Source organism: Anastrepha obliqua, chromosome 4 (assembly GCF_027943255.1).
Source record: "Anastrepha obliqua isolate idAnaObli1 chromosome 4, idAnaObli1_1.0, whole genome shotgun sequence".
NCBI classification, from domain to species: Eukaryota; Metazoa; Arthropoda; class Insecta; order Diptera; family Tephritidae; genus Anastrepha; species Anastrepha obliqua.
In genome coordinates this window covers 46,497,409-46,521,439 of record NC_072895.1, presented here as the reverse complement: position 1 = coordinate 46,521,439, position 24,031 = coordinate 46,497,409, and the positions used below count along the sequence as shown (strand labels likewise).

General features: G+C 35.0%; 1 protein-coding gene across 5 annotated transcripts in view; it reads left to right on the top strand.

Annotated features, from left to right (window-relative positions):
- Positions 1-24,031, top strand: part of LOC129243487 (high affinity cAMP-specific and IBMX-insensitive 3',5'-cyclic phosphodiesterase 8) — a 421,728-nt gene that overhangs the window by 302,963 nt on the left and 94,734 nt on the right. For 4 of the 5 annotated variants that reach the window (XM_054880534.1, XM_054880535.1, XM_054880539.1 and 1 more), the window contains one exon: positions 12,841-12,905. In XM_054880534.1, the coding sequence (XP_054736509.1) occupies positions 12,841-12,905 (65 nt within the window). Of the gene's footprint in view, positions 1-10,658; positions 11,081-12,840; positions 12,906-24,031 lie in introns of those variants that run through there. The other variant, XM_054880536.1, reaches the window with a different exon arrangement.

Sequence of the window (24,031 nt, the reverse complement as noted above, 5' to 3'; positions counted from 1 at the left end):
TGTATGCCGCGATGTCTGAATTTGGTATCCTCACGAAACTAATACGGCTATGCAAGATGACGTTGCTCAACACCAGCAGCGCCGTCAGAATTGGGAAGGACCTCTCCGAGCCGTTTGATACCAAACGAGGTTTCAGACAGGTTGAATCGCTGTCGTGTGACTTCTTTAACCTGATGTTGGAGAGCATCGTACGAGCCGCAGAACTTAATCGCTCAGGCCCAATTTTTTATATGAGCGTACAATTACTGGCGTATGCCGATGATATTGACATCATCGGCCTTAACAACCGCGCTGTTAGTTCTGCTTTCTCCAAACTTGATAAAGAGGCAAAGCGAATGGGTCTGGTGGTGAACGAGGACAAAACGAAGTGCCTCCTGTCATCAAATAAACAGTCGGCACACTCGCCTATCGGCACCCACATCACTGTTGACAGTTATAATTTTGAGGTTGTAAAATACTTCGTTTATTTAGGAACCAGCATTATCACCGATAACAATGTCAGCCTTGAAATCCAGCGTAAAATCTCTCTTGCCAACAAGTGCTACTTTGGACTAAGTAGGCAACTAAGCAGTAAAATCCTCTCTCGACAAACAAAACTAACACTCTACAAGGCTTTCATCATGCCCGCCCCAACGTATGGCGCAGAAACATGTACGAGGACAACATCCGATGAAGCGACGCTTGGAGTATTTGAGAGAAAGATTCTGCGTAAGATTTTTGGACGTTTGCACGTTGGCAACGGCGAATATCGCAAGTGATGGAACGATGAGCTGTATGAGCTTTACGACGACATGGACATAGCGCAGCGAATAAAGATCCAGCGGCTACGTTGGCTGGGTCATGTCGTCCGAATGGATACAAACACTCCGGCTCTGAAAGTATTCGATACGGTATCAGCTGGTGGTAGCAGAGGAAGAGGAAGGCCTCCTCTGCGTTGGAAAGATCAGGTGGAGAAGGACTTGGCTTCACTTGGTGTGCCCAACTAGCGCCGGTTAGCACGAGAAAGAAACTCGGCCAAAATCGCGTAAGCGGTTATAGCGCCAATTAAGAATAAGAAAAAGAATCCCGTATAACGTTCAAATTTCATTCACTATCTAAAGGTTCATTTTTGACGATATCCTCAAAATTCCATTAAAAACATATAGTTTAAGATAAAGTGGATGTGAAATGAGTGATAAACTTTGCTTTTTTTTATCTTTTGGATTAGACCATTTTCATAATTATGGGCACATATGTACAGCACATGAAAAAAATATAACATTTTTTATTCTTTTTAATAATAATAAATTTTTCGTGAAAGTATAGAAGCATTTTAATTGGTAGTCTTAAGGTAGACAATAATACAAATTCGTATAATCCAATTTAAAGCTTATGCAAAAATTTAGGCAAAACTGGACAAATTTTTATCGAATTCATCAAAGTTTTTAATCAGAATTAGAAAGTAAAAATAATAAAATAAAATTTAAATACAACAAGTGCAAGTTTGAAGTTACTAGAGAGCCCCTTTGTTTTTTTATAATTTTTCTACTTGACGGCATTGCACATTTCTCCATACAACAAATCCTCAAAACATGTTTTTAAAGAGTCTTATATGCCTTGTTGGCATTTGCAATGCTACTTATTTTTCGTTGGATAAACAGGCATTCATATCTAAGCTTAACTGACAGCTCTTTATTATTTTCCACTACATCTAAACTGTCTTTCGACGACATTGCCAGCCAGTATCTGCTTTTTGTTTTCATTCCTAGCATAATTGCCAAGGGTAGGCAGTTCACTTATTACTATATAGTACACTTATGTGTGTATGAGGGTGTATGTATGTGTATGCAGACATTAATTCTGTTTTTCTGCTGCTATTATCTACGTAGCACTTTTGGCCAACTGACCGAGATGGCATATAGTACAGTACGCAAAAAGTCACTAGTACCGAACTAGTTCGCATATGGTGAACTTAGAACAATAACTAGTTCGGGATCTTACTCTTTTACGTGCAAGCAACTGGCAACTTAAAACCACTGAAGCGGCTTATCAAGAATGACCGCTCCAAGCTGTAAATTAGGCCGGGTCGATTTGAGGGGATCGCCCATTGCTCTGTGAAAATCATATTCTAGGGATCAAAATAAGAAACTTTGCCGAAGGAACCATACCTCTAAAACGAATTCTGATGTCCCCCAATTTGGGTCGAACTTTTTAGTTTCTTTTCTCATGTAAAGGCCAAAAATGGTGATGTTTTGAAATGATTGTATGCGGAACCCCCTCAGGGCAGTTCCAGGGGGTGTGCCACTGGCATGGGTGGATCGGCCGTCCAAAGTTAGTGGAGGTCGGTCATACATTTGGACTCGATTGGAACACTCTAAATGGGTCAAAGTAGGATTTTTCGTTCGAAAAGCTTCATATTATTCATGTCATCTATGCTGGTTCACAATTTGAGCAGTAATCCAAATTTCAAACCAAAAATTTGTTTCACCAGGAATTTGCTTACACATTCTCTTACTTCTGGCATTGCCATTTAATTATAAGCTTAATGAAATTTCATCTGTATCATCAATGTCAGTCTCGTCAATAGCAGTCTCAATATGGCCTTGGCAGCTACCAAATAGTCGAGTGATTCTAGAAAAGAATGGGGCGGGCACTTCAAGCAAGTATAAATTGTTGTCAAGTGAAAGGAGAAAGGTGATGGTAGTCTCAATATTATCTATGCTGTGATTTCAATGAAAAGGCTTTGTTGAATTTGCGGCTTCTTTGCCCATAAGCACCACAAATACTACAACAGCTTATGTGCTCACATACTGAACATGCACTTATACAGAACCACAAATATGGCTATGTACAGTACATAGACTTCCATTCTCTAAAACAACAAAAACCCATGGCTGTACATGATCTGTGCAACATGGAGTTAATGGATATAAGTAAACTTAAATTAATATTTTTATTTAGATATGATTTTCTTTTTCCTATCACTTGAAATTTATAATGAGCCTGTACAATAAAAAAGTTATCAATCGAATAATTGTGAATAAGGCACATTGAACAGGTAGTAGCAGTGGAACAGCTGATTTGATTTTTCATTTATTTGGTTTCTAAATTTTCGTATTTTATTTAAATTACTTTAAACTAAAAACAAAATATTTTCGCTGTTGTTGGTTTTGCTCTGGCATCTTCAATGAGTCTTGATTGTGAAAGATGGAGGAAATGATATATAGTGAGACAATTTGTAGGAATATTGCCTGGACTTCCACTTTTTTTTTTCGTCGGGATAGACTAGTGTACTTGACACTACACAGACACAATTAAGTTCACTGTACTGCCCTCGGGTTCCCTTTTTGTCTTTCATTAAATCTTGACTTCCGAAGAAATCTGAGTAGATCTGGTGGTACTAGGGAGCCAAAGTAGTCGCTTCTTAACACATCAGTGCCAAAGACCTCAAACCTAATTCAAACGAAGGCTAGACAGACGCACAGGAAGTGATCCGCTGTCTCCTCTTCCTCTCCACATGCTGGACAGAGTACACTGTCTGCGATGCCCACCTTTTCCAAGTGCTTTGCCCATGCTCAGTCCAACCAGCTGCCTACAGTTCTTTCTGCTTAGTGCCAGGAGAAACTCCGATAGAACGTAAGACATGACAGGTAACATCAGTTTGGTTCATCTTCAGCCTCTTTCAGCCTGCCAGGCTCGCTTGTGGGTTGCTCGAATCTTTTGTTAACCGTGGCTTTGATGGCTGCAGAAGGGAGTGACTAGCTAAAGAGTCAGAGATCTTGTTACCCGCAATCCCCGTGATCCCGGGACCCATACTAGCATTAGAGTATTATATCTGCCGACATATTTTAACCTGGATTTACAGTACTCAACTACCCTTGAAGTGGTTGAAGGGCTGTCTAAGGCCATGGGCGAAGCTTTACAGACACATATCAATCTGCCTCTTCATCTGTTTTCCACAACAAAGTTCTTCGCTTCTTGAAGAGCATACACCTTTAATTCGAACACGGATGCATGCATTCCAAAAGCGAAGTGTAGTTTTCTCCCGCTTGATTCGACGTAGACACCAGAGCCGGGTCCGTGCTCGGTTCTGGAGCCATCCGTGAAAATGCGAGAACAAGGTTTGGCGGGCTCATTTTCTGAGTTTGACCTAAGTTGAGTCTCTGGCAGCACCACAATGTTTCTCTTGTTAAACACGACTCTGGATGGCATGGAGTCAAGGGGTATGGTGAGGATCATTGGATCGAAGTCCATGTCTACTCTGTTAACCAATGCCGGACAGGGGCCATACCAATTCTCATTGTTTTTCAGCCTGCAGATGGCTTTGAAGGCCTCTACTTGGATGAGAACATCAAGTGGGGGTAGACAAAGCAGATCATCTAATGATGGGCCTGAAGTAGTCGGAAAAGCTCCGCTGCAACAGATGACCACAGTGCGTTGTAGTCTCGATAAGGTCCTCCTGACTTTCACGAGAGAGATTCTACGAGAGTTCACGATTTAGAAGATAATTTTTTTGAGTAGGTTAAAGGCTACTTTCGTCTTCGAAAGAATTATGATACAGGTGGCCTCGGATGGAAAATTTCTAAATATTCCACTAATGGTCCATTCAAACCATAAAATGAATACCAAACCATAGCTGAATATAAAAAAATTAAAAAAAAAAATTCTGACTGGATTTTGTTCATCAGAGTGAATTTAAATCCCACATTAAGTTGACATTTTCCTGTGAAATGTCAGTAGACCTGTATCGAAGTATGACAAAAAACAGTCCAAACCTTCAGAAGCAATATGACAACACCGACATCAGGGTGTTCAGACATCTAACCATTGTACAAAATTACAAGAAAAAATACTCTTCTTCTTCCAATTTTTTGACAGGCACCCTTGGTGTGAGTTTGACAGGCAGTCAAGTGTTTGGTCATGTGAGTGCTTTATCGTTTTGCTTAAGCGTATTGGCGGGGTTGCTATACTCAATTAGAATTTTTATGGTAACATTAAAACAATAGAATTTTGACAAAAAAAAAACACAAAGTAATATCTTTGACTTGTGAAATTTACAATAACAAATATTTTTAATATATTTCTTAGCTACAATATTGCCTGTTTCTGAGAAATATCTAAATTTGTACGACATTTTTTAGACTTTTTGATACGATTTTCTATGAAATTATATCATTTAATGCAGCTGTGTTAAATAAAAGAGCTTTTTTGAATCAGATGATCTCAACTGTGGGACTTTTTTGACAACCAGTTGAGAGTGTTTTCACCTATGGTTTTGTGCAATGCATATAACGCAGCGATTACACACACTTGTGTGCACAATAAAAGCAGCGTGAAATATTGCAAAGTTTTGAATATTCAACTACTTGCAATTTAATTTTTTTTTTATAAAAATATAGTACTTATATATACTAAAACAAAGAAATCCATATCACTTAAAATTTCAAACTTTTTACAAAAAATTAAAAAACCAATAAATTTTCATGAAAATATCAAACCTTTTCATCTGAACTTTTGTATGCAGTTTAAAGCGCAGGTAATTTCGATGTAATTAAGTGTAAGCTCGAAGTCGCTCAGAAATCGCGTTATTTTTATTTTTTTTTTTGTTTGCGGGGGTATTGTGCGTTTTCTTTATATACAAAATGTCGAGGAAATGCATAACACCGTCAACAAAAATCAACGCGAGTTTCGAGCCACTTTATACTGGCACAATATTACACCAATATTGAATGGGAAACAAAAAAAGGAGATTTGGAAGGAGATTTGTGGAACTTTTCAAATTTGTTTGCAAAGTTTGAAACTTGGAGTTACACCCAATTCTCTTTGGACTCGGCATTTTTTACACGATTTTAAAATAATACGGTTCGCTACTACATCGTTCAACACGAAATTTTTGTTCTTGCACGAATCTCAAAACAAAAATGTTTTTTTAAACAAGTCATTGTTCCTAAAACGATGTCTTATTGAATAAACAACTTTCGTGTAAGAGCAATAAGTACATACTAACCAAGTCCAACTTTATATAATATTACAGTTTCAACGTAATTTTGAGGTCGCGTCTAGCTGGATAACAAGTATTGTATAAGGTGGCGCAAAATTAATCATCCAATTTCGTTTTAGAATATTTTTTTTTACTGAATGAAGAAAAGATTTTTGAGCAATGGAAATCTTTATTTGACCTTTACATGGCCTATTATTTGTTTCGGTGCAAAAATTATAAATTTTCCGATAGGATGATTGATTTTGCGCCACCTTGTATAAACAACTTGAGAAAGGAAACAACAGTCGCTAATAATAGACTTTATTGCAACGAAAAACCCAACAGGAACTGTTAATAGTTTGAATAAAACCCGACAGAAGGGGGGACATATCTAACATAGTGTCTAACATATCTACTCATGATAGTAATTTTGGTTCAGTCCGCAATAAACATGCCCGCTTCTTATCAAGGAGCTATGAATAGCTGCAAAATAGATTTTTATTCCTAATTTCAATTTCAATTTTTATGTGTTTGTACTTATGGATTAAAATTTCACTGTACAGATTGGTTTTTTTTTTGTTTTTTTTTTTTTTTGTAATAAACATGAATCGCTTTTTTTATACATACTTACATATGTAAAATCGATTTCATTATTAATTCTTTTGTACGGTTTTTTGGGCAAATATTTAGAGTTCTCTCATCTTACACGATTTTTTTAAGTGGAACTTACAGCAAGTTTTTTCACGTGGTGCATGGATTTTTTTACGCTATTTTTTTGCACGCTTTTCTAAGGAACGTATCTACCGTGTAAAAACAGAGTTGAGTCTATATGGTTCTCGTTGTTGTATTTCTATAAAAAATGTAAGAAATTAAATGAAAAGTCAATAAGTAGTTACAATTTTGCAATATGTCACGCTCCTATTATTGTGAACCATGGATTACTTTCTCAGAAATAATATTAGGCCAATTCTAACGAAATACTATAAAAAAAAATCAAAACAAAGTTTTGTATTTTGCATAGGTAGGTAGGTAGGGTCAGGTCCATTGTGATACCACTGGAGCTTATCCTTACCCTACGTGTTCCTTTTCAAACCATCCGATAACTTTAATAAACGAGCAGAGCTTCATTCATTTTAGATGGGCTATGTTCGCTACATCGGTTAGAAATGCTCTATCAAGAGAGCGCAGCCTTCTCATAACTAGGCTTTCACACTCACATAAAAGGTGTCTGACTGTTACCGCTTCTTCTGTATTAAGACAACTTCTACAGAAATCGAAGTACGGGAGTCCTAACCTTCTGGCTGCCTATTAAACAATGACCAGTTAATACCCCTATAATTTTTTTTATAGCTTCTCTGTTAAACCTTAGCAAGATCTTCGATCGACCGCTTTTCCAGTTCGGCCATGTCTGTCTGCTTAGTTCGCATGTTGTGAGGTTTTGTCAGCTTATATTTACCTTTTTGATGGTTTCCCTGTCTATAAGTAATTTACAAGTCGCTATAGGCATGGGTATCAGCGCCTTATCCGGTTTGAGATCGAGCGTTGTACTGGTTCGAGCAAGCTCATCCGCCTTGCAGTTTCCTGCTATATTCCTGTGGCCTGGCACCCAGATAAGGTGTACTTTGTAGCACTTAAATGCGTCATTTAGTAGTTTAAAACATTCTAAAACTGTTTTTGACGAGTCCGCTTGACTGTCCTAGTAAAGGAAGACTTCATTTGTAGATAATACTCTCGTTTTTATTTCCGTAAGTCCCTCTTTTATGGCAGTGACTTCCGCCTGAAATACACTGCAATGGTCAGGTAGGCGAAATGATTGGCCTACTCCGAGCTTATCGGTGTAAACCCCTCCACCTACTTTGTTGTCCAGTTTTGAGCCATCTGTGTAGATGTTTAAATCTTTTTTCTTAACAATAAGCCCGTTATCCCTTTCCTCTTTGAAAGGAAATACTCTGACAAAGGATTTATTTAAGTTGATGGTTTGGCCTTACAGAAATCCGTTATGCCAGGAATGCAGGGGAATTTTTCTAAAATTGAAGAGTGTCCTCTTTGGTTCGTTCTGAGTAGGCCGATTTCTCTTAGTCTGAGAGCTGATTTGGCAGCTGTTTGCTTACCGAATTGCTCTATTGGTAAAAAGTTAAGCATAATAATTAGTGCCTCTGTGGGTGTGGTCCTAAGGGCCCCGCAGATGCAAAGACTGGCCATTCTTATAGTTATATTTGGCATTTTGTGTTTCCTGGTAAAGAGGATGAGTTCAGTTTTAATGGGGTTGACGCTTAGCCCATTTGCTTTTGACCAGTTTTCAACCGTGTTTAGTAAATCTTGCATGACTTCTCTAAGTGTATTGGGAAATTTCCCTCTTACTACCATTGCAACATCGTCCGTATATGCTACGACGTGTTGTCCTCTCTCCACTAGGCTCTTTAGCAAGGGGTCTAATGCCAGCACCCATAGGAGAGGGGACAGCACACCGCCTTGAGTTGTTCCTCTGCTAACTTTTTTCTTGATCTTTGAGGTCCCTAGGGTTGCGATCACAAATCTGCTAAAGAGCATGTTTTTGATGAACTCAACCAGAGCGCCAGTGATCCCGAAATCCGTCAGTGCCTTTATTATTGTATTCGGTTGGATGTTGTTGAACGCGCCCGCGGTATCAAGGAAGGCTACCAGTGTGAATTCTTTATTATAAATTGTCTTCTCGATTTCTGTAACAAGTGAGTTAAGTGCTGTCTCAGTAGATTTCCCTTTACAGTACGCATGTTGTGAGATACTAAGCTTATTAGGGCTGATGTTAGCCTTACTATGCTCTTCTATTATTCTTTCTAATATTTTTAGCAAAGAAGAGAATAGGCTAATTGGCCTAAAATCCTTAGGTGTTGTGTGTGAACTTTTTTCCGCTTTAGGAATAAAGACAACTTTTACTTCTTTCCATATTGATGGGACACTTGTATTTTGCATATTACGATTATGTTTATTAGTATCCATTGTTTTTTATTTTCTATTATGCGTCTGACAAATGATAAATCTGCAAAACCAAATTTTCTGACCTGAAATGACTATTTTTAAAATGTTCCATCTCAATTGAAACTAAATTTCTCTTCGATGGGCGCCCTAATAGACATACTACTGTGGGCAAAAAGTAAGGTGAATTTATTTGTCAAACTTCGCGGGATTAAAATTTCGCTCTAGTTATTTTTTTCATGAAATGGCAAGTGCCATCAAATTTTGTTTGCGGAATGAAATTTCGGCTGCGGAAATGTTTAAAATGTTGCAGAAGGCATTTGGTGATTCGACCATGTCGCAGAAAAATGTTTATAAGTGGTACAAAGACTTCAAAGAGGGTCGAGAACGTGACTTGGAGCGCTCCGGACGACCATCGAAGTCAATAGATGACCAACACGTCAATAAAGTGAAGGAGTTAGTACTCAAAAATCAACGGTTGATTGATGTGTGTGAAACAATGCTTTCAAACTATCAGGACAAGCTCAAATGCATCCATACGGGAGATGAAACTTGCATTTATGCTTACGACCCTGAAACAACCGACCAATCAAGCGAATATCATGCTAAAGGCGAGGCCAGACCGAAAAGAGCACGTCAAAGTCGTTCAAAAATAAAGGTCATGATGACAGTTTTTCCGATTTTCGTGGTGTGGTGCACTATGAATTCCTTCCACCTGGCCAAACTGTTAATAAGGAATATTATTTGAGCGTTATGAGTCGTTTACGTGAAGCAATTCGTCTAAAAAGACCAGAATTATGGGCCAACAACTCTTGGTTTTTGCATCACGATAATGCACCGTCTCACACTGCACTCGTTCTTCGTGACCATTTCGCCAAAAATTTCACGCATATCGTTCCGCAACCACCGTATTCGCCTGATTTGGCTCCGTGTGACTTCTGGCTATTCCCAAAACTCAAGAGACCACTCCGGGAAACGCGTTTCGAGTCGATTGAGGAGATAAAAGCTGAATCGAAGAAGGTGCTGATGGCTATACCGGAAATGGACTATTTGGCATGTTTCGGGGATTGGAAAAATCGTTGGGACAAGTGTATTTCATCGAGAGGGGATTATTTTGAAGGGGATGAAATTGATTTACAAGAATAAATAAAGATTTTTCATTTTACAACCAAATTCACCTTACTTTTTGCTCATGCAAATAGTCGCACTCTCCCTTTTATTCGATGTCCCATTTATCTTTACTGAAAGTCTAAATAAAAAAATAATAAAATAAAAAAAAAATAAAAATTATGAATGATAATGACAAATGTTTGGAAACTGCTAAAAAATGTAGGCCTGCGTAATTTTATAATGCCACATTTCTTACTTAGACATTTAAGTGTATCCCATTTCATATAATTTTCGTTTAACTGGCAACCACTAACTTGTTCCATATGTTTTATTTGTCATCAATCAAAAACGAAAAACAAACATATACGTATACACATGTCATTGAATCATGGATACATGTGACAAACGAAAATTAATCAGAATTAATTATTTAAGAAAATGTGAGGAGAAAAGTCAAAATGACAATAATGAGCGAATGTGTTGTCTCTAAAAATTTGAAAAATAGTAAACACGCAACAAAAGTGCAAGAGAAATGCCAAAATGTTCAGCAGTGCAAGCGATGCGAAAATAACACGGCTAGTAATGAAACGGCTGAAGCGTCGTCTGTGAAAACAACGGCCCCTGTAAACACCAACGCTGAGGCAGAAACATTGGTTTGCAAACAGCAACTTGACGATAGAATCGCTCTCGAATTAGCGCATCCCTGTGACGATTTGCAAATCGTGACTTACACTACTTCCACTCGTAGAATGTCAAGAATTAATGCGCCCAGAAAACCTTCCATAGCAACGAGCCTTGCGAGTGGATCACTAAAAAATGAGGAGTTCATACGGCGTACCCTTGACGATGTTAGTTTTCATTCGCGATTTCGTCGGAATCCGCAGTTAATTCACGTAGAAACTGAAGACTCAATCAGTGTATCATCGCCAACATATCCCAGAGCTACAACACCAACCAAACCTACGGTGGAACGTTTATCGTATGCAGTTAAGAAATCCTTCAATACAAGCTATCATGGTTTTTTCGTTAAATCATCCTTTCCGTCAATTCTGCCAGGTAGTGTGTGTGTGTGTGTGTATGTTTATTGCTGTGAGAACTGAATAAATAGTGAGAATAGTGTAAAGAATTAGTGAGCGCTACACCAATAATAACCATTGCGGCTGAGTGTGCTTTTATGTGTGTATGTATAGATGTGAGCAAGTGAGTAGAGGAGTGTTGAAATGTGATTGCATGTGAGATACCGCAATATTCAATTGCGTGCTTTTAGGCGCTCACTTAAATACGTTGCTAAATTGAGCGGGAGGGTGTGGTAATGTATTATAAATATATTGAAGAGCCCCCGATTTGTACGTTCAGCTAAGTATACTAAAATAACTAGAATGTGATGAATGGTTTTCATATTATTGAATGCATTCCATAAAGTGATAATAATTAAACAATCAGATAACGTTAATTTTTAGCCCTAACCTTAGAGAACAAAGAAGCGATAGTTTTGGCAAGTGAAGTATATTATTTACAAACAGCTTTGTAATTAAAAAACAATATATCTACCATATAATATTTATTAGATATACAACTAGGTTTTCCGTTTTTCTCCCAAAAATGTAAAGCTTTATTTTAACAAAGTAACTAAATATTTACCTTTCGAAGCACTCTTCTTTAATTGGTTCTTTTAAGAAGATATACTGTACGAATCGATCTGCTATTGATTTCTTCTTAAGAGCGAAAATGCTGATCAGCATGAAAATGTGCCACCAATCTGAACAGTTGATAATCGCAAGTATGAAGGATGAGATAAGAACGCACGCCTTCCTTCACCCTTTTGCGATATGAGGCAAGCAAGTGTGTTTGATGTGGCTTAGCCGCAGCCTTCTTCGAATAGAAGATGAACCTCAAAACTTCCCACAAATTATGCAAATTTGATACAACAACTGACAACTTTCACCTTGCGAAAATTTATGAATGAATACAAATTCACTAAGGCGGTGTTGTTGTTATGTTCACAGATGTTCAAACTTACGGTAGAATATTCTAGATCGGTTTATTTCGACTAGCGCTATCGAAAAACGACGGAATTAATGTTGTAATTGTAAAAAAAAATTAAAGGTTAGATTAAATTAAAAAAACATACACTTTTATTACAATATCAAACTATTTCATAACAATTTTGCAAAGTATGGGTCGGTTGAAGATTTATTAGACATGTACTAGATAAAGGGGGTAGGTATAAATAGCCATAGATAGTTTGGTGACAGAACCTTTCCGCAAACTATACGCAAAAAAACAAGAATCCATGAAGTTTTGAAGATTGCGCTTACGAGTATAATCATCAGCAAAGCAGCGACTATACCCTCTCCAGTCAGCTGTTCACATTCAAGTTTATTAAGTTGTTGCGCTATGATACACTTCAGCTTGTCACAGCAAGAAATACGGCTATACTATGCTGAGCATTTGGCTACTGCTGGGTCGAATACAATAAGCGCATCGACGGGAATGAGTCCTCCTCTCAGTCGAAAAAGTAAAAAGAATCAAGGCAACCGATTACGTGAGATTTTTAGTTATATAAAATTTACTACATTCCGTTCATCAATTGAAGCGTTTCGATGAAAGTTAACAACAAAGCTTAATCGGGGAACAGGAACGTCAAGTTGTAATTGCCAATATCTGGCCTCACTAGAACAGCTCTTTTTTAAATCATAATAAACCCACTCTAATATTCTTTTATAATTATTATCCACATCTATTTTTGTTTTTTAATTCATCTCTAATTGTTGTCATTGTAATATTTAAAGAAATTTTTTCTTTTCTTTCCAAAGGCACTGGTTCATCGGGCCAAAGAAAATCATCTATTGCATTAACACCTGAAGATGAATCAATGGAGGTAAGTTTTAATTAAAAAATATGGTAATAATATAAAGTCTACATACATATAATATAAAGTCTACATACATATGTACATATGTATGTATACGTATCTTTAAATCTCACTCGCCGTTTAGTACTATAAACGAGAATAAAGCGTATTTAATATTTGTGATTTGTAACATTTTCTATGGGGTTTCCTCATGAGCGTTTCCATGTCAAGTAATCCAAGTATTTTTGGTCATGGTCCTAAGTTTTTCTGAAAATTGGCTTATTTGTAAGCTTGACTATAATTAGAAGTAAACTGGAAAAAATTTAAAAAAAATTAGTAATTTTGAGATTTAGTCACTATTGAAAATTTTGGTATGCGATTTTTCAAGTCAAATATGTTTTTTCTAAATTTGCATAATTTTTTTCTTTTTTAGGATCAAATATATAATTAAAACACAAAATGAAAACAAATTTCGATAAATTGTAAAATACCTAAAATTCAAATTTTTAGTTAAAAAAAATTTGTATTCAATTTTTTTTTATTTTTGGGAAAAAGTTTTTTTTTGCCATTTGTGAATTAATAAAGCAACAAGAAAAAAATTTGAGGGGGTCGGTGTATCTCAAAAAAAATCTTTATGTATATTTTATCCTAAAAACCAAAAAACAATGTAAATCTTAATTTTTCTGAAAATTGTTTTCTTATAGGATTGAGTGTAATCAGAAGTAAACTGGAAAAAAATTAAAAAAAAAATGTATAATTTTGAAATTTATTCAAGTCAAGCATGTTTTTTTAACACTTGCATAATTTTTTTTCTTTATAAAAAAAAGAATTTTAGATAAAAAGATTTTAGATAAAAAAACTTTTATTGCAAAATTTTTTTTTGTTTTTTTTTTGCCATTTGTGAATTAAATTACTAAGAAATAAAATATATAATTAAAAAAAATGTAAAGAAAAATTTAGATAAAAAAATTTTCAAATCAAATTTTTCAAACATTTTTTTTAATTTTTTTATTTAAAAAACCAAAAATAAAATTTAAATCATTTTTCTGATTTTCTTTTTATAGGCTTAAGTATAATTAAAAGTACACTCAAAAATGTGTACAATTTTGAAATTTATTCATTATTAAAATGTTTGGTATGACGATTTTTCAAGTCAAATATGTTTTTTAACATTTTCAGAGTTTTTTTTCTTTTTCAGGATGAAATATATAATAAACAATTTTTTTTTTAAATTTTAGATAAAAAAAGTTTTTGATAAAATTAAAATTTTTAGATAATTTTATTTGAAAATTTTGATTGCAAATTTTTTTTTATTTTTGGGAAAGGGAAAAAGAAAATTTTTTTTAATTTTGGGAAAAAGAAAAATTGTTTGATAAAATTCAAATTTTTAGATAATTTTATTTGAAAATTTTGACTGCAAAATTTTTTTATTTTTGGGAAAGAGTTTTTTTCGCCATATGTGAATTAATAAAGCATTAAAAAAATTTGAGGGGGTGGGTGTTTCTCGAAAGAAATTCTTTAAAAAATATGTATATTTTATCCTAAAAACCAAAAAAACAAATTTTTAATGTAAATAGTTGCCGGCACTTTACTTACTGGTCCCAATGCCGCGTATACGGCGGTAAAAACTATATTATATTACAATATTATTTTTACAACTTTTGTTGTTGTCTCGTTATATTTACAAATAATACGTTAAACATTGGTTCAATCTTTTCAACTATAATCGGGCTTCTTTTGCCGTTCTCTGCACATCGAGTACGCGCAGCTGCCTAAAAGCTCCACATCATTGGCAGCTCTAATAACAAAAACTGCTTAGTGTGCTCGGACCGAAAGGTTCTGGGAAGAAGACGAAATATAAGATTTTTTTGCGATATTATCATTTTCAAGCCAAGAATACTAAATGCTTCAAAGTGCGCCATACCCTAAAAGAGTGTAAAATTTAAGACCTCCCGTTATTCTATTATCTGAAATATAAATATAGATAACTAAAAAAAATTTTATTTCCTGTACACATGCATAGCAGCTAGGTTACTATGGCCGCAAATAAACACGAAGAAGACTTAGGAACTTCTTAGCCCTTCCAGAGAGGATATCTCGAAGGTCGTTGATTGTATAGATTTCATTTCATTGGCTACTACGCAGGTATTCTTTGAGACTAGGAGTATTCTCCTATGAATATTGTAGAAGTTGTAGAGATGAGGAAGAAACAATTGCGCACTTCCTTTGCCATTGTCCAGCCATAGCTAAAATCGGAGCAGGTTTTAGGTAAATATTTTTTCCATTTGCAATTCTCTTACGGAACTGTCTGGTATGGGCTTCATAAGAGCCACAAAATGGTGACACCAAAAAATAAATAAGATTACACAGTGGTACTACAACGGACCTGTAAGGTCTAAGTGAGTTGGTCCTATAGACCGACTACCACCATAACCTAACCTAATCTTCCCGTACTTGAATAAAAATACTGAGTACACAGTTTTCCCCGGTGGTCTAAGCTCGCAAATGTGGGGTATTTCCAGGAATTTTTTTACAATAAAAAACGATATTTAAATTTTTTAGGCTTCTTATTGAATTTCTTTCCATACAAAAATGAAAAAAAAAAAAATTTTAATTTTAATAATTGAAATTGAAAAATTGAATCTGGACGGTGTTGTTCATTTTTGCTCCTCTATTTATCTGAAACACAAAAACCAAAAAACTATTAATCAGAAAGACTGTAGCTATGTCCCGTACTAGAATAAAAAAAAACTTTGACAAAAGGGCTCGGTTTTGAATTTAACAAATCGGGATTTTTTCGGTTGTTTAATCAAATAAATACGAAATAATTGAAATAATAATATGATTCTAGTACGTGCGATAGCCATTGATGTTGGGAACAAAATATAGAGTTTTTTTTTTTGACAACACCAGGCCGAAAAAAATCGTTTCGAGATAAATGAGTTTAAAGTTTGAGGTACAGGAGCGCGCGGACTTCTCTCTACCTAGTTAATGGGCTGTAGAAACTATAATACTGAAAATTTCCGCCTGAAAATTTCACAGCATATTTTTAAGATATTATATATACTTTCGAAATTTAAAAAACAAAAAAATCGATTTCTTGAAATTTCTAGACCATTAGACGAGTTGCAGAGATTACTGAGTATAGTCTAAGTTATTAAAATAAAAAAAGGAGCGGGTTTTTAAAATGGTAAACAAAATGCTTGCGGGGAAAAATGTTTAACAAAAAAATTATACTTTTTTTCTAAATATTTTTTTTCGTATATTTTAAAATACTTAAGAATAATAAAAATTGCAAATCTAAATAGAACTTAAGATATTTCACTTTATTTCAAACATTAAATGAATCTCAAAATTATTTAGAGATTTTTTTTTTATACTACATTTTTGTTTAAAAAATTTAGCAAATATTTTCACAAGCCTAGAAATAAACAAATTTTCAGAAAAATTTCACGACAATGTCCGAAATACTTGGATCACTTAACATGGAATCGCTCAATAGCTCATTTTGTCAACCCAATTTTTCATTACATTTTCACGATTTTTGGCAATTATCTCATCAATGCTAACTTCAGTTTCATGTTGCATCTCTTGAATACTCTCTGGATAGTCCAATAGAGTGAAATTACAACTTCTAGATGAAAAATTGGCATCACCGTTTCGGTTGATTATCGATTTTCAAGGGTAGACTGTGTAAATTGTAACGCCATTCTGTTGAAAACAAATGTCGTGCATTTTATACTCGGTTAAAGTGTCATGTTAATGCTCGCTACTGAACGTAGGCAACAGCAGATTTTCGCTCATTTTCGCATCAAAAAAAGAAAATGCTCCAATGATGCCGCCGACCAAAGGCTGCTCTAAAACAGTTACTCGTTGGGGATACATCGACTTTTTCATGGTGATGCGTAAAGTCCTACAATTGAAATTGCCTTTCAAAAGTGACAAAGTATAAATATTATATTTAATCATAAACCCTTTATCTTTACCCCAAAACACAGACTGCTTTTGTTTGCTTTCAATTCGTTTGACTTGGCCCATCACTCAGGAGAATCGATACTAAAATATTTGGATTGATTGAGTGGGTGATTCATCAATCGCGTTCGATGTTTTCGCAATATATATTTAGCCAGTTCGTTATGGTTTTCACAGACTGACACACATAACATACAAACATCAGACGAGCTACAATGTTTTACTATCCAAAACAAGAAAACAAAAACAAAAAAGCATAACTGAAATAGAATATACTCGCTGTAAATGTGACAAAACAGGTATGAATACTGAATTGTACTGAAATAAATGAAAATTTGAAAATTTTAAATCCGTCAAGCCAACTCTCAAGTACTCATAGTTGGCTAACTGTTTGGCTGACCAGTTTTGTGCCTAATATATAGACGAGTGAGTGAATACATGTTGACACAATTCCGAATAGCCATTTTTGGCAGCGCAATGACTGAGTTAGTAAATTTTTCGTGCTGTTATTTTATGTGTATTTACTATTTTATTTTATAATTTTTTTTTTATTTAAATGCATTCGTTTTTCACATTACAAAAACTGCTCCGTTTCAACTTAAGGCAAAATAGCCTACTTTTTGACCAATTTTGTGCATGTGGAGGTATTTTTTTTATTTATTTATTTATTTATTTTTTTTTTTTTATTTATAGTTTTTTATTTTTTATAGTATTGACTATTTAGTAAATTATCCAGCATTAACGCTAACACTTTCAGTGCTCGTATATATGTATGTAATTTATGTTGAGATGCACTTTGTACTACGAGCGTGCGCTTAGCTCAGCCGGCGCTATATTCTGTTCTGAATTGAGTTTTTTTGTTTGTATTTCAGTTAATTTAGAGCCTGTTTGACTGCATTGAGCGTGGTTAATTAATTAATTGTGAGCACATTTTTTCACAGTTCATGTCGTTGGTTATTTTCAATTACGTTTCTTAGTTTGAAGGTAATTTACATCCTAAAATTGACTGCACTACGCGAAAAATCCAAAATATTTGCTTAATTAAAAACTAAATCTAAAATGACTATTTGAGCGTTCGAAGAGGCGCTTCAATTGTTGGCAATAACGCTGGTACGAGGTGGCGCAAAATTAATTACACTATCGGAAAATTTATACTTTTGGCAAATGACGTCGTATGTCTGTCATATATGACAATTGTCACTGCAGACAGCTCCAGTATAAAAACAGCCAAACAACGGAGTGCTTAAAAGTGAAAATAGAGATTTCCATCGCCCAAAATATTTTTTTTTGTTTTGTTTTTTATTAAAAAAAATTCAACAATAACAAAACTGGTTGATTAATTTTGCGCCACTTTCTATCTTCAATTCTGCTCATTAAAATTCGGATCCCCCATAGTGTTCCCCTTTCCTTATTCACTTCTTTAGTAGAAGCGATCATAAAATCGTAGATACTTTAACATATGCCCATTGTACTGCAGGTGAAGAACCTTCCTTTTGCTGCAAGTCAGCTACGGCTAATATGCCTATCAATCCGCTGGCTCTTCGTGTATATGAAAATAGTAGATTGTATCAGCTGACTACGCAAATTATTCAGACTAAAGAATGCTCAAGGACTCTTTCGCAGCACTTATATCTGATTCGATCAAACTCTGAACATTCACATATGCAAAATGCAATGCTCTATGTCTCTTCACTGCTCCGGCACATATCAAACCAAGCCGAGTCTGTAGCCACAGGCACAAAGGCTGTAACTCATGAAATAATTGAAATTAAAAAAAAATCCTCTTAATCCTAACCTTAATCCCTAACTTTGAAAATATGCAAACAAAAAATTTCGATTTTTTCAAACTCCACACTGGAATACCCCTTTAAGTCTTGTGGTTTTTAATCAAATTTGGCAATATAATATAATGGCGGCCGCCGTAGCCGAATGGGTGGGTGCGCGACTACCATTCGGAATTCACAGAGAGAACGTCGGTTCGAATCTCGGTGAAAACACCAAAATTAAGAAAAAGATTTTTCTAATAGCGGTCACCCCTCGGCAGGCAATGGCAAAGCTCCGAGTGCATTTCTGCCATGAAAATGCTCCTCACAAAAATATCTGCCGTTCGGAGCCGGCTTGAAACTGTAGGTTCCCCCATTTGTGGAACGACATCAAGGCGCACACCACAAATAGGAGGAGGAGCTCGGCCAAACACCCAAAAAGGGTGTACGCGCCAATTATATATATATATACTATATAATATATTATAATATCCTTTTTTATCAGCTAAATCATGTGTCTATAAAAAAATAAAACAATATGTAAAAAAATATGACGAAAAAGTTTTAGTAACCAAAAAAATGTGTTTTTTGCTTTTCATGGTGCAACTCCAGATATCCGGGTGTGAAGCAGTGCAAGTCGTAACTCGTTCATTGCTCAACTGCTCAAATGTTTGTATGAAATTTACGAGCTTTTGAGCAATTCTGCCAGCTTAACAAAAATTATCGAATTTTTTGGCAGCATTTCTTTAGTTCTTCAACGACGCACAGTGGGGATTTTGCGGAAAAAAGTCAAATTTCCAACATACCACCTACGCAATGTTTAATGGTATTTCTAAATTCCAGAATAGAACCAACAATAAAATCAAAAAGAATTACTAAATTCCGACTTACAGTTTTTTTTTATAGATATGTGAAAAGTATAATTGTTTTATAGTATTGAACTGACTAAGAAAAAACCTCAAAGCCCAAGGTGGTTTTTTTTCCTTTTGCTTGAGCCGACTTCGAATTTTTTATTTTTCATTTAAGGTACGATATTTTTATATATTTTAGCCGGAAGAACAAAGGCTGTGAAGCATTTGATTATATATTTATAATTAATTTTACAAAAACAAAAAAAAAAATCATATTCCTTCATATTCTTGGATCTGTAAGTTGAGCTACATTTACCTACGGTCAGAAACTAGTATCAACGTGTTCCTTAATAACGTCTCTTTCAGTTTTAATCAATTGCAGGTGCCACCAGGCGCCACTGCCTTTTTTTTTTGGCAATGATAACACAGGGCAACAAAAAAAAAAAAAAATCTGCGGCAATAATTTTGTTAATGGTTTTCATTAGCACTATGAATAAAATTGAAGAAGTTCAATCCAGGCCCGTAAATGAAGAAGCACTGAAATTCGGCATGTCACCTCTCCATGCTCGTATCAAGCTGATGGAGTGTCTTCTGCATGTAGCCTATAATATGGAATTTAAACGAGGACGAGTCGACTCACATACTCGCCCAATAAAAAAGGCCAGAAAACAATTGATAAAACGAGAGCTAAAAGATAAAATTGGGATACAGGTTGATACTGTCAAGCAAGGATCCGGCACAACAAATTCCGGAAACACGTCACGAAGATTCTTTGCCAATCCAACCTTAGTTTCTGAAATAACAGGTTTGGACGAAGATTTAATTAAAAGATTTGCTGTTATTCTTGAAGCCATAACCATACGTGAGCCAGTGAACCCAACAAAATTTGGAGATTTTTGTATGGAGACAGCAAAAAAGTTTGTTACTTTGTATGAATGGTACAATATGCCAACTACTCTCCATAAAATTCTCATACACGGTGAGGATATAATGGAAAATTGTATTTTCCCTGTGGGTATATTGTCTGAAGAGGCTCAGGAATGTCGAAACAAAGACTACAAAAAGTATAGACTCAGACACTCCAGAAAATGTAGCAGAATTGCCACGAATCAAGACATCATGCACCGAATGATGGTGACATCAGACCCGTTGATATCACATTTGACACCTTCTTTCAATAAGAAAAATCACAGTGATTTAAGCAAGGAAGTAATTGCGCTTTTACAAGAATAAAATTTGCAAAAAAATATGTTTTATATGAATATGTAATGTGTATAATTTGTGTATGTATGACATCATTAAAAATAAATATTTGTTCATTATTTATTCACTTGTCGGCAGTCCATATAAAAATTTTCATATTTTTACAAATAACGCAGTAGTATATATTTCTATATGGAAAAAACATTGATTTTCAACATTTTTTTAAAACAGTTTTTAAACATTGTTTTAAATCATGTTCTTTCCATATATTTTTAAAAATAAAATTTATGAATTTTAAAAAACATTTTTTAAAATTTTTTAAAAAAATTTTTTTTAAAAATAGTTTTAAAAAATAATGTTTTTAAACATGTTCCTTTCATACACAAATATATACAACTTCGTTAGTAGTAAAAATGTAAATATTTTTTGGTATGTATACTTTTTTCCGCATCTCAGTACAAAAATCCCCAGTGTGCGACGTTAGCGCTGTTTATAAATAATTTGTAAATCTTCAAAAAAAAAAGGTACTGACAAAAAAATTGAGATACCTAATAGATATGCTCGATCTAGTGGAAAAGGCTCAATATACTGCAGCTCCGCTCGAAAATTTTCGAGTAATGAACATCGAACAGATTTGCGGCTATTTATTGCTCATTTGCCCGTGCTATTCGAAAATGTGCGAGCAAAATCGATGGCTCTACTTTGGAGATCGAACTACAAAAAAAAATATTGTGGCAGTTTGGGATGGAATTCTTTCTTTTTTGTGATTTTGCTGCCTTTTAATTAATTGCTGTGCATTTAATCTGCCGAATCTTCTTCTATACACAAAAACGAGTCAATGGAGTATCAACATCAACCCTGGCCGTTTGCTAGCACAACTGGTAACCAGAAAAATGGTCCATACTTAGAAAATATTAAAAATTAGTTATTTCCGATCTGACAAGCTTTCACTTTGAGTTGTTGTTGTTTTTTTTTGTTCTTCTTCTTCGAATGTTCATTACATGGTTGATTACGATATACTATTTCGTTAGATGTAGCGCAGATTTCCTCCTATCCGAGCTTGAACTTCCCAAACCATACCTCCGCTTATTTGCTCATAAACTTCAATATAAACTTCAAAATTGAATGCCCCCGGGCATCTGCTTCGATAACATTTTTTCTGTATGGGCTGTAGTAGTGGAAAGATGATGGCGATTTTATTCCAATGTCATTTCGCATGAAGCCTACATTAACAAGCAAAATTGCCATTGCCGTTATTTGTAGCTTGGAAAATCCACGCGCATATGTAGTCGTATTCACTGAGTGATATTAACCAACATTTTCGGTGGCGCATTGAAGAGTTGGACGTGAACGTGCTCTGATTTCAGCCAGATATCGCTGAGTGCCGCGCAAGACGTCCAACAATAGGTACTTTATGATAATCTTGTAATTAGCTGTTAATGTAAAATATGGCGGATGCGGCATTAACTCCCATCTGAGCTTGTTCAGCTTGCTTAATGTTTGCCTTGCGGTATGAGGTCTTGCGTTGTCGTGGTGAAACAAAACTTTGCGTCTATTCACTAAAGACGGTCGATTTTTGTTAAGTGGCTCATTCAGGTTTGATAGCTGATGGGAATAATAATTGCAGCAGCTGAGAACACACATTCACTCACTGCTGAAGGTTGGCGACGGAAAGTCTCAGCGGAACCCATTTTTCCAGCTTTGAAATCTTTCCCAACTGAACCAGGTGCCTGTGAACCCTTCCATGCCATTCATCCATCATCATCAAGGAGTTTTGAAAACCACTTTTGCGCAGTCCTTACACTCACGGTACCCTGTCCGTGAACAGTGTTTATTTCTGCAGCAGCAGTTGTTGCATTTTTACCACTTTTATAAAAAAAAATCAAAATATGCCTCTTATACGCGTTCGAAGATTCCATTTTAATTTTTAACAACACGTGATTCTATCCGCGATTAAAATCACTTGTTGAATGCACAATATATCAAAGAAAATATAAATAGTTCCGTTATATTCGGCGAATAATTTTTTGTATGCAAAAATCGTACAAAAGTGAAATTATGGGTAAAATACGCACAAAATTATGGACTGACCGATAAATTAAGATTTTTACTCAAGTCAAAATTTTTTGATCTCTTCATCTCATCTCATCTCAATTCGAACCTAGCATCAAAAAAAGTATCCTTATTCTATGAAACTATTTATATGACATGGACATATGAATATTAAATGAAAGAAGAAAGTCGAGATAATTTGATATTTTAGAACAATGCTTGTCAAAAAATTAATAAAATGTGTTTTGAAATCAAGGAATATTGCTTTTTTTTAAATGCAGTTTTAAAACCTCATTTTGAAAATTTCGTCCTTCCATATACTTAAAGATTTTGTTGTAATTTAATCAGACTCAAAATTTTAATAAAGACCGTTCTCACCGTTTTAGTTTCGCTAATAAATTAATGTTAACCAACCACTTTTCATGTCTGAGAAATAAAATTAAAAATTGTCGCACTGTGTTAAAGATTGATATTAAGTCGATAATGCAAAAACTTTTGAGTCACTTAAAAATCCATTGATATTCGCAATTTTGTTTACATTAATTAGCTTTGCTCTTTTTAATAAAATACTCGTAAACATTTTGGAAATATGACACGGTGTTATTTCCTAGAAACTAGCAGATGGACTATCAACATTTTCTTTAACATCAAAAATGCCCGAATGGAATCAATGAAACCAAAATTGCAGTCTCAGCACCATAAACACCATTCACAATTTCAGCGGAATTCTACCTGGCTTGCATTTTTGCTTTTATCAAAGAACAACTGTAAAATGTACAAAATTGTCTCTTCGTTTACTTCCATTGTTTACACCCTGTAACTCACAACTGAATGAAACAAAGAAAAAGCAGCAAAAGACAACGAGCATAAACTTTAAATTTTTGATCGATACTTCAAGAGATTTCGATCACTACAGTCATCTACCGAGAAAATTATTTACAATTGGCGCCTACACTTTTTATAGGTTGTTTGGCCGAGCTTCTCCTATTTGTGGTGCGCGTCTCAATGCTGTGCCGAAAATCGAGGGGCCTACAGTTTTATGCCATTAGAACGGTAGATATTTTTTTTATGAGGAACTTTTTCATGACAGAAATACACTCCGAGCCTTGTCGTTGGCTGCCGAGGAGCGACAGATATAAGAAAAAACATTTTCTATCATCGGCACTACTCAATGGTAGTCACGCACCAACATATTCGGCTACGGCTGCCGCTGTATTTTTTATTTTATTCTATCAACAAATATTAGATGACATTTTTATGTACTTTTTTTTTACATGGCGTACTCAAACAATCAATACCATGGTTTTCTCCG